The following is a 14,578-nucleotide window of genomic DNA, read 5'->3' on the forward strand; positions in this document are numbered from 1 at the left end:
CGTAACTTAATTAAAACAGCCATAAGGTTGCATCCACCTAAAAAAAGTGAACATTCAAACTGTCATTAAGACGGGATTTTATTGCAGAACCAAAAAAAAGTTTGGTTTCATCAGTCTTGTAAGGTAAGCGGTAGTTGGAAACAGTGACAGGACTCTGTTAAAACACCATCTGATCTGTAGCTCTTCTAGAGCTGTCAGTCATGTCACACAGTCTTTGTCCACAATGTCTCACATTTCCACTATTTCACTTCATTCTCAAGCCTGATTTATAATCCTGTGTTGAATCCCTGTACAGCCTACACCAGAGTAGGTGATGCATTTGCGTGTGCCTTTAAAATTTGAATCAATTTAGCCTATGCATGGACGATGAGCGCTTTGAAAACCACAGAATATATAGTATTGTCTCAACTACATGCAATTACAGCCTTTAATTTTACAGAGGCATTATCCTTATAATATCTTTATACGGCACATTACTACTACGCAGACACAGGCTATGATTTTGGCATTGATTTAATGCAATACAATAAAGGAAGCTTAGTGTGTTACCAGCAGTGTTACCTGCTGATCAATAAAGACTAGCTGTATTCTTCCCACAGTTAACAATGAACGATAGCATAGTGATGCTAATTTGTGATACTCTAAATGATTAATTCCACAGAAACTGGAGCTAAATCATTTTTCCAAATCATTTCTGGCCACATCATATGCAATGTAAATATGTAAAAGAGTAAGAACAGAAAACATGTAGCTGACGTACCTGTCAGGTAAACGATGCTGTCTGACATCAGAGCAGCTGTTAGAAGCATGGAAATTTCCTACGGCAGGAAATCACAAATGTTACACTGTTGCCCCACAACCCAAAATCACAGATCACAACACTGAGAACAGGTGACTAACAGAGGCACCATCAGGCCTCGGAGCGCGTAATCACTTATAGCCGTGACAGATGGTAAACGATGGTGAGCTTTCACACCAATCAATGTTCCAGGCTGAAAGAACAAGAAAACACGGAAAGAAAGCCCAATGATCCGACTCGGAGTTTGTAAATTCATACAAACTGTGTAAAGGTGATTTCCATCTTATGTTTAATTAAAATTTACACAGACAAGCTTTGGTTGGATTTGTGGATACGGTCGTTCTAGGTATGAACTCGAGACTTTTAAAATGCCTTTGAGCACCACTCAGCTACCTTCTCTTCGTGTTCCTTCTCTTCGCTTCTCAAACTGATTCCAGACCAAATTCAGACCCATACTCAGAAAACAGGAGGTGTACAAAAAGCATGACTACACTGTACAAATAACACCAGCTGCAGTTTGTTTGATTTATACCCTGATGATCTCGTCACCTTCCAATAAATCAATTGCTGTTTACCTCTGGATGTGTAGTTTCGTGTGACCAAAGGCTGCACATTTGCATCAGACATTACAGTGACATCAGTGTTTGTTAGTGATAACAGCAACTTGCCCAGTGCATTGATCCATAAATGCTACCTGAGTGTACCTCCTGTTTCACTGAGACACAGATAAGCTCAAAGACTTTATTTTAAACTGTCAAAACTGTTTTTCTGTAATAGAACTACGAAGACTGAAACCAAAAAAGTCCAAATGGCATTTTTAACACAGACAGTAACATGAGTATTGGACACATCACCAGTTTTCTAAAGTTGATAATTCTAACCAGATGTTGGTAACAGGACCTTAAGAGCCTTTGTCAGGAATTCAATGGTTATGGTTCTGCATGCGCCTGAACCTCCCTAACAAGATCAATAACAAAACCGGCTACTGATACCAAATACGGTAAGGTGCAGTCACCAGCCAGCTCCATGGATGGCATCAAGTCATTTGCCAGAAGTGAACGAGACATCAAGCCACTGATCCACACCACTAGGATCTACAGCAGGGGTCAGCAACCCTTTTTTTTGTAACGGTATAAACAATGAGAGGTGGTGGATTGGCCAGATGCTGGCCGGTGTGTAAAAATAACTCAGTTGTTTGGTGGTGGTTATGGCGGAGCTTCCACAGATTCAGTAACATTAACAAGTGGTGGAGGCCAGCAGGTGGATGAGGGAGAGGGGAGGCAGGAGGAGAGACCCGAAGCGGCCGCCGGTCCGAGTGTCAGGTGAAGTGCAGATATAAACCAAGTTTAGATGGAGTTTATTTTCGTTGACTTTTTACAGTCAGTTACAGTAACTCGTACTGCGTGCTAGCTAGCATGACAGAGTTTCTATACAGCTGGATGGTGCTATGATGTTACTGATAGTGAACTTTATTTTATTCATAAGGTTAGTTAGTAGAGTTGCCAACCGCTCCTTAAAAAAATGGAATGGTCCCTCATTCAGAGAAAATATTACACGTTTGGTGTTGAGCTGAGAAGAGACGCAGTTTGTCCCGGACTTTAGCTATAATGAAAAAAAGACACAAAGCTGGAGTTATTCTGTCGTTACGCTGCAGCTGCCTCTTCTTCTCTCATTCTCTCCTCCTCCGTCTCCTGTTTCTACTTCAATCATGAAACTGATCAATGATCAGCTGATCGTCTCTCTTGTTTATTTATCGCCCACTTTGTGCCAGAAACAGGAAACCAGCGGATGTCGCGCTAAACAACAGCAGCACTTTTAAGCTTGATCAGCTGTTGTTAGAATTTATTTAATATTAATTTCTAGTATCAGCTGATGTTTGCTGGAGCCACAGCTGTAAAGCTGCTGGTCATGATAAGGTTTGGTTATGTGGTGAGAGGGAAACATGAAGATGAAACCAGGAGATGTCCTTACTGGATCATCAGAGCTGAACAGGTGATGGAGAAACAGGTTTACCTTTTAGGTGACATGAATGAGTTGAAGTTATGAACTGTTTCTGGGAGACAAATAACACCAGGATCCTTTTCTAAGTAGCTGACAGCTGGTAACTGTGCAGGGGCGGGTCTAGCAAAGTGTTGCCAGGGGGCCAGGTAGGGCATTAACAGGGAGAGGGGGGCACAAAGAAATACTTTTCTTTCTTATTCTCATTTAAAATGTCTCACTTTTATTAAATAATTATCTGAACCTTCAATTCAATTCAATTCAATTTTATTTATATAGCGCCAAATCACAACATAAGTCGCCTCAAGGCGCTTCATAGATACAGAGAAAAACCCAACAATCATATGACCCCCTATGAGCAGCACTTTGGCGACAGTGGGAAGGAAAAACTCCCTTTTAACAGGAAGAAACCTCCGGCAGAACCAGGCTCAGGGAGGGGCGGGGCCATCTGCTGTGATTGGTTGGGGAGAGAGAAGGAAGACAGGATAAAAGACATGCTGTGGAAGAGAGACAGAGGTTAATAACAGATATGATTCAATGCAGAGAGGTCTGTTAGCACATAGTGAGTGAGAAAGGTGACTGGAAAGGAAAAACTCAATGCATCATGGGAATCCCCCGGCAGTCTACGTCTATTGCAGCATAACTAAGGTCATCCGTAAACCAAAGTTTTAATCTGATGTAAAATGTATAGAAATCACACATATACCAACAAGACTGTGCATCACTGTCACAACAGCGTTTGTTTTCATTCAAAGGCTTTATGGCTTTAATACCTGGGGGGCCGGTCTCTAGTCAAAATGCCCGGGCTGATTTTTTTGTCCCAGTCCAGCCCTGGGCACGACACGCAGTGACTTAATCTGAGAGGGTGCATTAAAAAATAAATGGCCGCACCAGCGGTGCACATCGCAAATCAGCTCGCACACACACATTAGTTGTGCCGCTTCTTAATGACGGTATCTTAACTAACAACCCCAACTACCAGATTCAACTTGTCATTGGCTAAAAATAACTTAGCCTACTGGTCAGAGGGACGTTGTTAGCTTTCCATATTCCAACACTTCAAAAGCTTCAGGAGCTGTCCGCTCAGCGCAGCATCAGCACCACGGAGATACACGGATACATCCGTAGACTCGAGACACAATGCGTCTTTGGGACTTTCAGGCGTTTGGACCAATGTTTTCTTTTCTGATCAAACCAGAAAGCTTTAATGAGCAGCTGGATTAGTCTCGCATTAACTGGCTGAGTTAATGCCAGTTAATGCAACATCGAAGCAGCTGGACTCCACAGCTGTGCGTGTTCATGGAGCTGCATGTTCACCTGCTGGACATCACTACCTGACAGGTTTAACTGTCTTCAGAACATTGCAGAGGCCTTATTGACAGTATTTGGCTCTACATATCTGTGTGAGCAGATTTTCTCTCACATGAGTCCTCAGGCAGCCTCTGAATGCTGGACACTCTGAGACCTGTGTCTCTGAGTGGGAGACCAGAGATCACATTAACATGTGTCTCTGTATTAACAAACATGCATTTCTTTCAAAATAGCTGATAACTATTCACTGACAGCTGCCAACATCTGCAAACAAATATAATCCTATAAAGTGGTTCTATATAGTGTCTAACTGTTAATATAGAGCGTTATTAAATTTATAGCTAACGCTATCATATGGCACACTGACCTCTGAGGAAATTTTAAATGGCACTCACCGTCAGAAAGGTTGCCGACCCCTGATCTTCAGCAATGACAGGGGCCATAGTACACAACCTGTGCAACACTGTTCACTTCAGGGTTACCAGTTATTTGGATTTTTAAAAGCCAGCTAAGATGCATCGATTTACTCAAACACTTCAGTAACATTTGTGTATTTTATGCTTTGATTCTTGTACAGCTCGACCTTTATTATTGCTGTTTTGTAAAAGCGCATTTTTAAAGTCTTCAACATTTGTCTTGTGTTTTAATCATTTCCTGTAATGCACTTTGTGACCGTCGTCTAAAAAGCACCATAAATCCATTCGTCCAGTGTCCTCACTACACATTTATCAGTCTTTTAAATGTGCTGCATGAATTTATTTGATGTTTGAAAGTTGAATAAGTGCCACTGATTTCTCATCCTTATTCATCGGTAATAGTTTCTTTGCAACAAGCATGAAATATGATATCACTTCCTCTTTTGCACATGTTGTGTGTATTTCCCCAAACTACTAACCAGCATGTGCACGAGTTCCAGAAACGACCGGCTGGATCAACAGTCAACTCTTGTTAGCTGCACTGCGAACTTCAGGGTTGGTCACCGTTTATTCATTTTTTGAGAACAGTTTCCAGAAATGTCTTCAGTGTTTCACTCTCTGCGAAACCATTTTAAAGAAACATCTGCTGGTTATGTGCACGTGCCAGCTTCAGTGTCAGTTTAGAGACGTCACAGCTTCAAATGAAGTTTCTTTTTAAAAAGTTTATTTATTCTCTTTTGTTACAAATGTGTAAAAAACAAAAAACAAAACAAACAACATCTTTCACTCTACAACAATGGGGCCCACAGTCACTTCAGCTTCCCATCGCTCCACTTTAAAAAAAAAAAAAAAAAAAAAGCACATAAACGCAGTCATTTTGCAGTCAGGCGTGAGAAATGAAGCATTGTGCACGTTCCTGCTGACATGCATTACCTGTGGCGTTGTCACTCAGGGCTCGGATCTTTCTCATTCCACAAGTGGACTCACAACAGGTACAGAACTCGTTCTTTCCATCTACAGCCATCCACATACTGTGGGAAGAGTCAGTGTCATGAAAGTCCTCTCGAAAGAATCAATGAATGAAAGATCTTCAAAAACGTTCTCATACCCCTCATAAAATGAGCATGCCTTGTTCTCAATGGTAACTGGGGCAGAAGCTGAGACGGCCTTCAGTAGGCAAGAGATATAAATCTGTTTAAATGAAATTAGGCCTCTTTATTTTAAAGTACACGACAGGGAGCATACATCATCAGCACACACTTACATACCATCCCCTGTAGACCCAAGCTGTGGATCGCGACCTGTAACCGGAGTTTATCAGGCTGAGATCGAGGCATGAACCTGGAAATGGTGTGCTGACCCCCCAGACACCTGTAGGAAAGGCAACACTCACACAGAAGCAGCCACACTCTGTGGGGACATGCTGGTGTGACACTTGAATGACACTCGCACCACACTTAAGGTGGATCAGATTATCAGATCAGGTCAAGCTAAGTGTAGAAAAGAGACATACTGATATAGTGTACTGTATCAAACTGCTGCCCATCCAGAACCTACCCGTCATTTATTAAAGCTTCTCTTCGTCCTGAAGTGAAGTCTGACTTTGTGGTAACGACGCAGCTGTCCACCAGCACCCTGAGGGGGGTTGGAGTTTGTACCAAGACTGCTGCTTCCATGTGAATGACATCTACCAAAGCATATCTGGTGGACGTTCTCTCAAACTTCCAGTCATCTGAAGCAAAATTAGCCATTAAAGGTTTGCAAAGTCACAGTCGTGTTAATATTGCTGGGACCCACCAGTCATAAGTTTCAGAGAAAAATGCTGCTGTGTCTGTGCTCGCCTGGTAGCTTCACTGGACATCCAGGCAGGATGCTCGGGATCGCTGCTCGCACTGTGCTGCCTGAAATGTCAAAGTTAAGAGCAGTTTTTAGCATCACACCAATCATACTTTAAAAGTACACTAATACTTTAAACCTGCACCAGAAGGCTGTTGCTTTGTCATCCATGAATCTGCTGACAAAGTTATAAGTCACCAACAAACAAAAAGCCTACATACCTGGAACGTGACTGTATAAAAGCTACAGGATTTCTTTGATGCGTGGCTAAAGCATGGAAAGGTTCCATAAAAACATGTTCGACTAATTGCTGTAAAACCGACGGGCCACAGCTACACAGTCAGGTTAAAACAGCGTTGGTTTAAAAATTATTAGATCAGGTCAGTGAGCTTAAACATGCTATGTTGGTTAATATATCACCAAGAGCATCAGCCTGGAAAAAGGAGGAAATATGAAGTGCTAAAACTGCAGTACCAAGACTGGCTACTTTAGGTTGAACTCAGTCCCACACTCACACATTAAAATGTCCAGTTTTACAGCTCAAAGTGTGCCTGGGACAAAAGAGTTTCCACCTTAATAACATTTGTTCAGGGTGATTTTATTTTGAAACTAACGCATCCATCTGGATTTTTCTCTTGTTAAAAGATGGGGCATAATTCAAATCCATTTTATTTATATAGTACCAAATCACAACAGTCGCCTCAGGGCGCTTTACACTGTAAATACCCTACAATAATACAGGGAAAACACCAACACTCAGATGGCCCCCTCTAAACAAGCACTTGGTGACAGTGGGGGGGAAAAACTCCCTTTACCCTTTCCTGGTTTCAGGCTGATGGGAGGAAGACGGGACAAGGACTGAAAGAACTAATGACAGGCCTCAACTCTAAAAACTTTATGTGACCACAGAAGACTTAATAAAAAGGCTTCGACTCCAGATTTTACATGGCGATGTGTTAGGACAGAGTTGGAGTCAGTGTTTAATTAAAGGCTGTTTTGTTGCAACACTATTCCTTTAATAAGGACCACCGTAAACTAAAGTGGGTGTTCAGTCTGTTCCGCATTTCTAGTCACCTCTGGTAGTGGCATTCAAGTCTAATGACAGCACTCTGGCTCCTCGTAATGCCGCTTCTGCCAAACACTTTGGGGTTGTAGGCCAGCGCAAAGGCATAAATGAAGGCATTTTCTGTCAACTAATGAAAAAATACAAAGTGTATTAAAAAAATGAATTTCACTTGTGTGAAAAGGTGATGTAACTGAATGAACAGAATAAAAAGGTTCATACCACTAGCTTGCTACCACAGCTGTGCAGCTCAGATTCAAAAACCAGCACATGAGACGAGTCATCAGTGTCAGTGGCTGAACAACCACCGAGGCTGATTTCTTCTGGCTTTATCAGCTTGCCGAGACCCAGCAAGTCCCGACTCACTTCAACAAAGATCTTACTTTCACCACACCTCACAGCAACGCGGTAGGCTGCCACTGGCTGCTTCAGTTCAAACTTGAAAGGTTTGTTCACCCGATCCACTGGATCTTCTGGAAATTTCCAGGAGAGGGGTTCAAGTGCTTGCTGGTTCTGCTTTGACTGGAGCTTTGCAGCTTGCTGAGCAGACTGACTGGAGTGCACTCTGTCAGGTTCTCCTGGAGGATCAGCTTCAGCCACAGCAGGCCTCTGTGCCTTGATCCCCAAGTGTGTTGGCACATTCAGACTGTGGAATCGAGCGTCACTAAGCCTGACCCATGCAAGTACGAAGCTAAATGCAACAAGCTGCCTGGCCCCCATGGTTGCAAACAGACACAGGTCTGTGCAGCCTTCTTAAGGATGAGCACTGAAGCAGGCTGACTCCTCCCTCTCCCTAATCACCTAAATCTCCTTCCACATGTGTGGATCTCACCCTGGAGGAAACCAAAGGAATTATATTTGTCTTATATTTATGTATTATATCCAATAATTAAGTATATTTATTATATTTATGTTTAGATAGATATTATAGATACTTAAAAACATAACAAATATTCTTGTGCAAAGTACTGATTCAACTTTTTTGCCCAAGTAAAAGTGCAAATGTACAGGCTCTGAAATTCACAGTAAGAAGATAAAAAGTAGCTCTTTGAAGAACGTTTGTACCGGCTGATTTTGTGCAAAGCTAACCGAACCTTGTACTATATTAATATAATAAAATCTTATGAGCACATGGGAATGCAAACTTTATTTCAGAGTAAATTCTGGTTTTAATACTAATGAATGTGCTCAGCTTGATCAGTTATAGAGAACATGAGCAGAGCAAAGAGAGATTAAAAAAAAAAAAAACGGCTCTATTTCCTGTTGTAGTGGGCGGCTTTGCATCCACACCTAAACAGGAAGTGGGATTCAGCAGGTGGAGGAACCCTAAAACTGGTTGTAGTTGCTCAGCCCAGTTAAAAGAAGCTTACAATCATTTCTGCTATGAGCTCCAGCAGATGTGCAGGCTGTGACCATCAGACTGTGCTGCTGCTGCTCTGAGGTGCACTGCTCTTTGTGAATTTACAATTCAAGATGTAAGCAGATGTTTTACAGGCTGACTAAACTTATGACAGATGAGCTAGATCGTGTCCACCTGAGGATTTAAGCTCTTCTTTCAGATACCGTTATATTTTTGTACTTTTTAGATTTGGAGTAATCGTGGGCAGGGATGGTTTCCCTGTTGGAGGTTGACAGTTCCAGGCTCCAGTCACTGATGTGTTTGTCTTTCAAGTCACCTTGAACTCTGCATGCTTTAGAAAATAGGTAAGTATTAGTACTGGACTTCTTTTTTATGAAGGTTTGAACTTTGAGAGTTTAAACAAGAGAGAAAAGTGTGAAAATGTTCATGCCTGTTTGAGAAAAGTGTATAAAGTGTGTAGTGACGGGTTTGACAGCCTTAAAACATCTAAAATAATTGTAAAAAATAAAGTTGGCTACTTTGTGGATTTCACCTGTCGTGGGTTATTTTAGGAACTCCCACGATAAGCGAGGGACCGCTGTGGTCGGTCACCTGCAGTTAGCAGGTGTGGGTTGCCTTAATTAGGTGCATCAAGGTATCCTGTTACTCTTGTTGGATGGAGTGGCTGACAAATTTGCTTCGGTGTGTCTAATGAACCTTCTGTAAGCGTCACAGCAGATTCAATTCAATTCAATTCAATTTTATTTATATAGCGCCAAATCACAACAAAAGTCGCCTCAAGGCGCTTCATAGATACAGAGAAAAACCCAACAATCATATGACCCCCTATGAGCAAGCACTTTGGCGACAGTGGGAAGGAAAAACTCCCTTTTAACAGGAAGAAACCTCCGGCAGAACCAGGCTCAGGGAGGGGCGGGGCCATCTGCTGTGATTGGTGGGGTGAGAGAAGGAAGACAGGATAAAGACATGCTGTGGAAGAGAGACAGAGGTTAATAACAGATATGATTCAATGCAGAGAGGTCTGTTAACACATAGTGAGTGAGAAAGGTGACTGGAAAGGAAAAACTCAATGCATCATGGGAATCCCCCGGCAGCCTACGTCTATTGCAGCATGACTAAGGGAGGATTCAGGGTCACCTGGTCCAGCCCTAACTATATGCTTTAGCAAAAAGGAAAGTTTGAAGCCTAATCTTGAAAGTAGAGATAGTGTCTGTCTCCTGAATCCAAACTGGAAGCTGGTTCCACAGAAGAGGGGCCTGAAAACTGAAGGCTCTGCCTCCCATTCTACTTTTAAATACTCTAGGAACAACAAGTAGGCCTGCAGAGCGAGAGCGAAGTGCTCTAATAGGGTGATATGGTACTACAAGGTCATTAAGATAAGATGGGCCTGATTATTTAAGACCTTGTATGTGAGGAGCAGGATTTTGAATTCTGGATTTAACAGGAAGCCAAAACAGGAGAAATCTGCTCTCTCTTTCTAGTCCCTGTCAGGACTCTTGCTGCAGCATTTTGGATCAGCTGAAGGCTTTTCAGTGAGTTTTTAGGACTTCCTGATAATAATGAATTACAGTAGTCCAGCCTGGAAGTAATAAATGCATGAACTAGTTTTTCAGCGTCACTCTGAGACAGGATATTTCTAACTTTAGAGATGTTGCACAAATGGAAGAACGCAGTCTAACATATTTGTTTAATATGTGTGTTGAAGGACATGTCCTGGTCAAAAATGACTCCAAGGTTCCTCACAGCGTTACTGGAGGCCAAGGTAATGCCATCCAGAGTAAGAATCTGCTTAGATACCATAGTTCTAGGCTTTTCAGGGCCGAGTACAATAACCTCAGTTTGATCTGAACTGAATCTAAATGCAGCCTGGTTAAAATGGCAACAGGTCACTGGTGTCCTTTGTGACAGAAGAGTGCCAGATCGACTCAAGGGAAAAATCTACAAAACGGTGGTTGCCCAGTAGCCCTGTATGGCTCTGCATGTTGCCCGCATTGACCACACATGAACTGGCCCTAAACACCATGGAGATGCGCATTCTCGATGGAGCCTGGGAATTACAAGATGGGACTGTGTTATGAACAAAGACATACAGAAGTGACTAGGTGTAGCCCCAATCAAGGAAAAGATGCTTGAGTCCCGCCTGAGGTGGTATGGACACATGATTCAAAGCAATGAGAACTCTGTAGCAAAAACGGCTATGAGGACCAACCCAGAAGGACGCCGGCCTTGAGGCAGACCGAAGAAACAGTGGATGGACAAAATTTAGGAAGACATTAAGACCGTCAACGCATCACCTGAGGACGCCTTGGACAGAACCAAATGGAGAAACCTTTGCCAAAGAGCGGACCCTCCACCAGCGGGAAAAACGCGAGGATGAAGAAGAAGGCCCCTGTTACAGTCCACCACATAACAGCAGGCAGGGCATACATGAAACACCTTAACCAAGTGGCCGACACAGTACACAGGAACATCTGTGCCGAGTATGAGCTGAAAGTCCTGAGGGGAAAATAGGATCTGCCCCCTAGGGTGGTGGAAAATTACTGAGCTGAGATCCTGTGGGACTTCCAGATAGAAGACAGGTAAAGTGGTGATGGCTAACCAACCGGACATAGTAGTGGTGGACAAGCAGAGGACAGACAGCGTAGACGAACCAAGTAATAGCAATATCAGGAAAAAGAGAAACTCGAGGAAAACCAAGGGTTGTGAGTGGAGCTCGAGAAGATGTGGAGGGTGATGGCAACAGTGGCAACAATCAGAGCAGGGCAGTGACTCAAACTGGGCGAGTGGCTCCACCAGATCACAGGAACAGCATCTGAGATCTCTGTCCAGAAGCCCAGGCACAGCAAAGATACTGCGCAGGACCCTCAACATGTGAGACACACCAGTCTGACGGTCCCGGGGTCCAGCACCAGGAACCAGGACCTGGTCCATCCAGGTCTTTAGATGACATGCTCCATCCTGAGCCATAGGCGTCCCCAGCAGAGTCACAATGCATTCACACATTAAATGAGGACGTGCGTCATCAATGTGAGTAACTTATAGGAAAAGAAGGCTGGTGAATGCCCTTTATTTACTTACAACTGCATCACTGAAAGCATTAATAAAATGTTAAATATTTTCTACGTCATTGCAAATTCTCTTGAATTATTGATGGTGGTAAAATCAAAATAAGCACTGGAGCTTTGTTTGTGCATTTGGCAGACGTTTGTGACCAGAGATGCTGCCTGTCTGCAGGGAGTGAATCACCCTGTAATCAAACGCAGTAACCAGCAGCAGCCCGACGTTCGACATATACGTGCTGTAGCACTTCCAACATTGATGAAAGTTGATGCAAACACACACATGAACACATTTCCATTATGAATGTATGCAAATATATGTTCACCTTCGCACTTGCTCTTGAATTGAGGTCAAGATTTCAAAATTAAAAAGGTGTGTTCTTCCTGATCTTCCAAACTATGAGACTGATGCATTATTCATGAACTGTAATGAGGCAGCAGTGTATGAGACATCCCACTGTACCTCACATATCGTGCCCTGAAGCCAAATGCTTGGCAGGGAAAAAAGTATGTTTACATGTGTCTGTTCCAGCGCAGCAGTGTGATGAAGGCGGGAGCTGTGCAGCTCGCTGCCAGCAACATTCAGGCAGACAGCTGCTGGCTCTCTGGCTCAGGGAGTTTTATCCACAGAGGACATGAGGGCAAACCTCAGCAAAAGTTAACTTTACACATCAGCAGCAACTAAAGCTCTTCAGAAGCATCTCCCGCAGTGCATGAGTCATGTACAAAAGGAACAGATCACTACAGGAGGTCAGATAGTGAGTGCTGCAGATAATAAAAGCCATCCAATCAGAACTCAGATTTTAGGCCAAGAATAGAAAAAAAACTTGGAAAAGTGTCTCTTTAAAAATCACTTGAATGTTGCCATAAATCCAGATATTTTTGTTCTGATGACATTTTCTAGCACGCCTTTGTTCTGCGTGTTACAGTCCGCCTCATGTAGCAACATGAGACGTAAGTTGTGTTCGGTCTGCAGGCTCCTGCTCGTCGGAGGCGTGGGAGCGTTGTGGCAATGTCACGCAATTACATCCCCATAACCCCAACTAAACATCACTATAATTAAACAAGGGCTTTATAAATTCTTAAAACAGATTACAATTGTGTCACACACTCGCTGTCATGGTCCTGAGTCATTTTGACCGAGCGTTCTTAGTTTTCTTGTGTTTTTGTATTTTGTTAGTTTGTTGCCATCCTGGCAACAAGCTGTTCCAACTTCTGCAATCTGGTAGAAGGTTCCGCATCTTCCGGGCAAGGACAGAGAGACTCAAGAGGAGCTTCTATCCCCAAGCCATCCGTGCCCTAAACACACACACCCGCCCTCTCACATCATCTATAATTGACTGAGACAGGACTCTCTTCCAGACACTAAACCAAGGCACAATGTACATTTCAATTCCTTTAATTTTAAATATGTTTATATTGTCTATCCTGTAAAATAGTCAGATGTCTATTCATATTAATGTACAGAATTCACCTGCTTGCTGCTACTACTGCACATTCACCCAATGTATATAGTATATATATATATATATATATATATACATATATATATATATATATATATATATATATATATATATATATATATATATATATATATATATAGGTGTACTCTCAGTGGCAAGGGAACAATAAGAGAACAGCACCACCAAGGCTGGAGACGGAGCAATACTGGAAGAGCATATGGGAGAAGGATGCAACCCATAACGGCAATGCTCAGTGGCTAGTGGATCTGAGGGCAGACCACAGCGACCTCCCTGAACAGGGTCCAGTAACCATCACAGTGGCAGATATCCAAGAAAGGGTCTCCAGTATGAAGAGTTGGACAGCACCAGGGCCCGACATGGTTCACGCCTACTGGCTGAAGAAGCTGACTGCACTCCACGAGCGTCTGGCAGCACAAATGAACCAGCTGCTAGTTAACGAGAGACACCCGGAATGGCTAACTGAAGGCCGGACGGTCCTGATCCCCAAGGACCCCAAGAAGGGACCGGTCCCCTCCAACTACCGACCAATAACCTGCCTCAGTACTACATGGAAGCTCCTGTCAGGCATCATATCGGCTAAGATGAACAGGCACATGGGTCAATACATGAGCGGGACACAGAAAGGAATTGGCAAGAATACCAGAGGCGCAAAACACCAGCTACTGGTAGACAGAACAATCAGCCGAGACTGCAAGACCAGACTGACCAACCTGTGCACTGCCTGGATTGATTACAAGAAGGCCTATGACTCAATGCCCCACAGCTGGATACTGGAATGCCTAGAATTGTACAAGATCAATGGGACCCTAAGAGCCTTCATCAGGAACTCAATGGGGATGTGGCGTACAACACTAGAGGCCAACTCCAAGCCCATAGCACAAGTTACCATCAAGTGCGGGATCTACCAAGGAGATGCTCTGTCCCCACTGCTGTTCTGCATAGGCCTGAACCCCCTCAGTGAGATCATTAACAAGACTGGCTACGGATACCGACTACGGAACGGAGCAGTTGTCAGCCACCTCCTGTACATGGATGACATCAAGCTGTATGCCAAGAGTGAACGAGACATCGATTCACTGATCCACACTACCAGGCTATACAGCAATGACATTGGAATGTCGTTCGGACTGGAGAAGTGTAGTCGGATGGTAACAAAGAGAGGGAAGGTAGTCAGAACTGAGGGGATTGAACTACCAGAAGGCAACATTGCAGACATAGAGGACAGTTACAAGTACCTGGGGATCCCGCA

The 14,578-nt window shown here is 43.3% G+C and overlaps 1 protein-coding gene across 1 annotated transcript; it reads right to left on the reverse strand.

Moving 5' to 3' along the window:
• Positions 1-5,307: 5,307 nt before the first annotated feature.
• LOC146618214 (zona pellucida sperm-binding protein 3-like) lies at positions 5,308-8,143 on the reverse strand. The gene is made up of 8 exons (XM_085371362.1): positions 7,646-8,143; positions 7,435-7,553; positions 6,322-6,425; positions 6,082-6,256; positions 5,793-5,895; positions 5,633-5,715; positions 5,458-5,555; positions 5,308-5,357 (listed from the first exon to the last, which is right to left on the reverse strand). The coding sequence occupies exons 1-8, from the start codon at positions 8,141-8,143 to the stop codon at positions 5,308-5,310; spliced, it is 1,230 nt and encodes a 409-aa protein (XP_085227488.1).
• Positions 8,144-14,578: the final 6,435 nt, after the last annotated feature.

The sequence above is a fragment of the Diplotaxodon limnothrissa genome, linkage group LG14 (assembly GCF_057381915.1).
Source record: "Diplotaxodon limnothrissa isolate DT_005_m linkage group LG14, D_limnothrissa_male_GT1.1, whole genome shotgun sequence".
Lineage (NCBI taxonomy): Eukaryota > Metazoa > Chordata > Actinopteri > Cichliformes > Cichlidae > Diplotaxodon > Diplotaxodon limnothrissa.

What these genes read in the sequence shown, in the direction of transcription:
- LOC146618214 (XM_085371362.1), bottom strand. Translation starts at nt 8,143, where the DNA reads ATGGGGGCCAGGCAGCTTGTTGCATTTAGCTTCGTACTTGCATGGGTC. An exon ending in CTTGAATGCCACTACCAGAG is followed by an intron (nt 6,426 to 7,434) that starts GTGACTAGAAAT and finishes TTGACATTTCAG; the next exon opens with GCAGCACAGTGCGAGCAGCG. An exon ending in CCTGAGTGACAACGCCACAG is followed by an intron (nt 5,358 to 5,457) that starts GTAATGCATGTC and finishes TTTTTTTTAAAG; the next exon opens with TGGAGCGATGGGAAGCTGAA.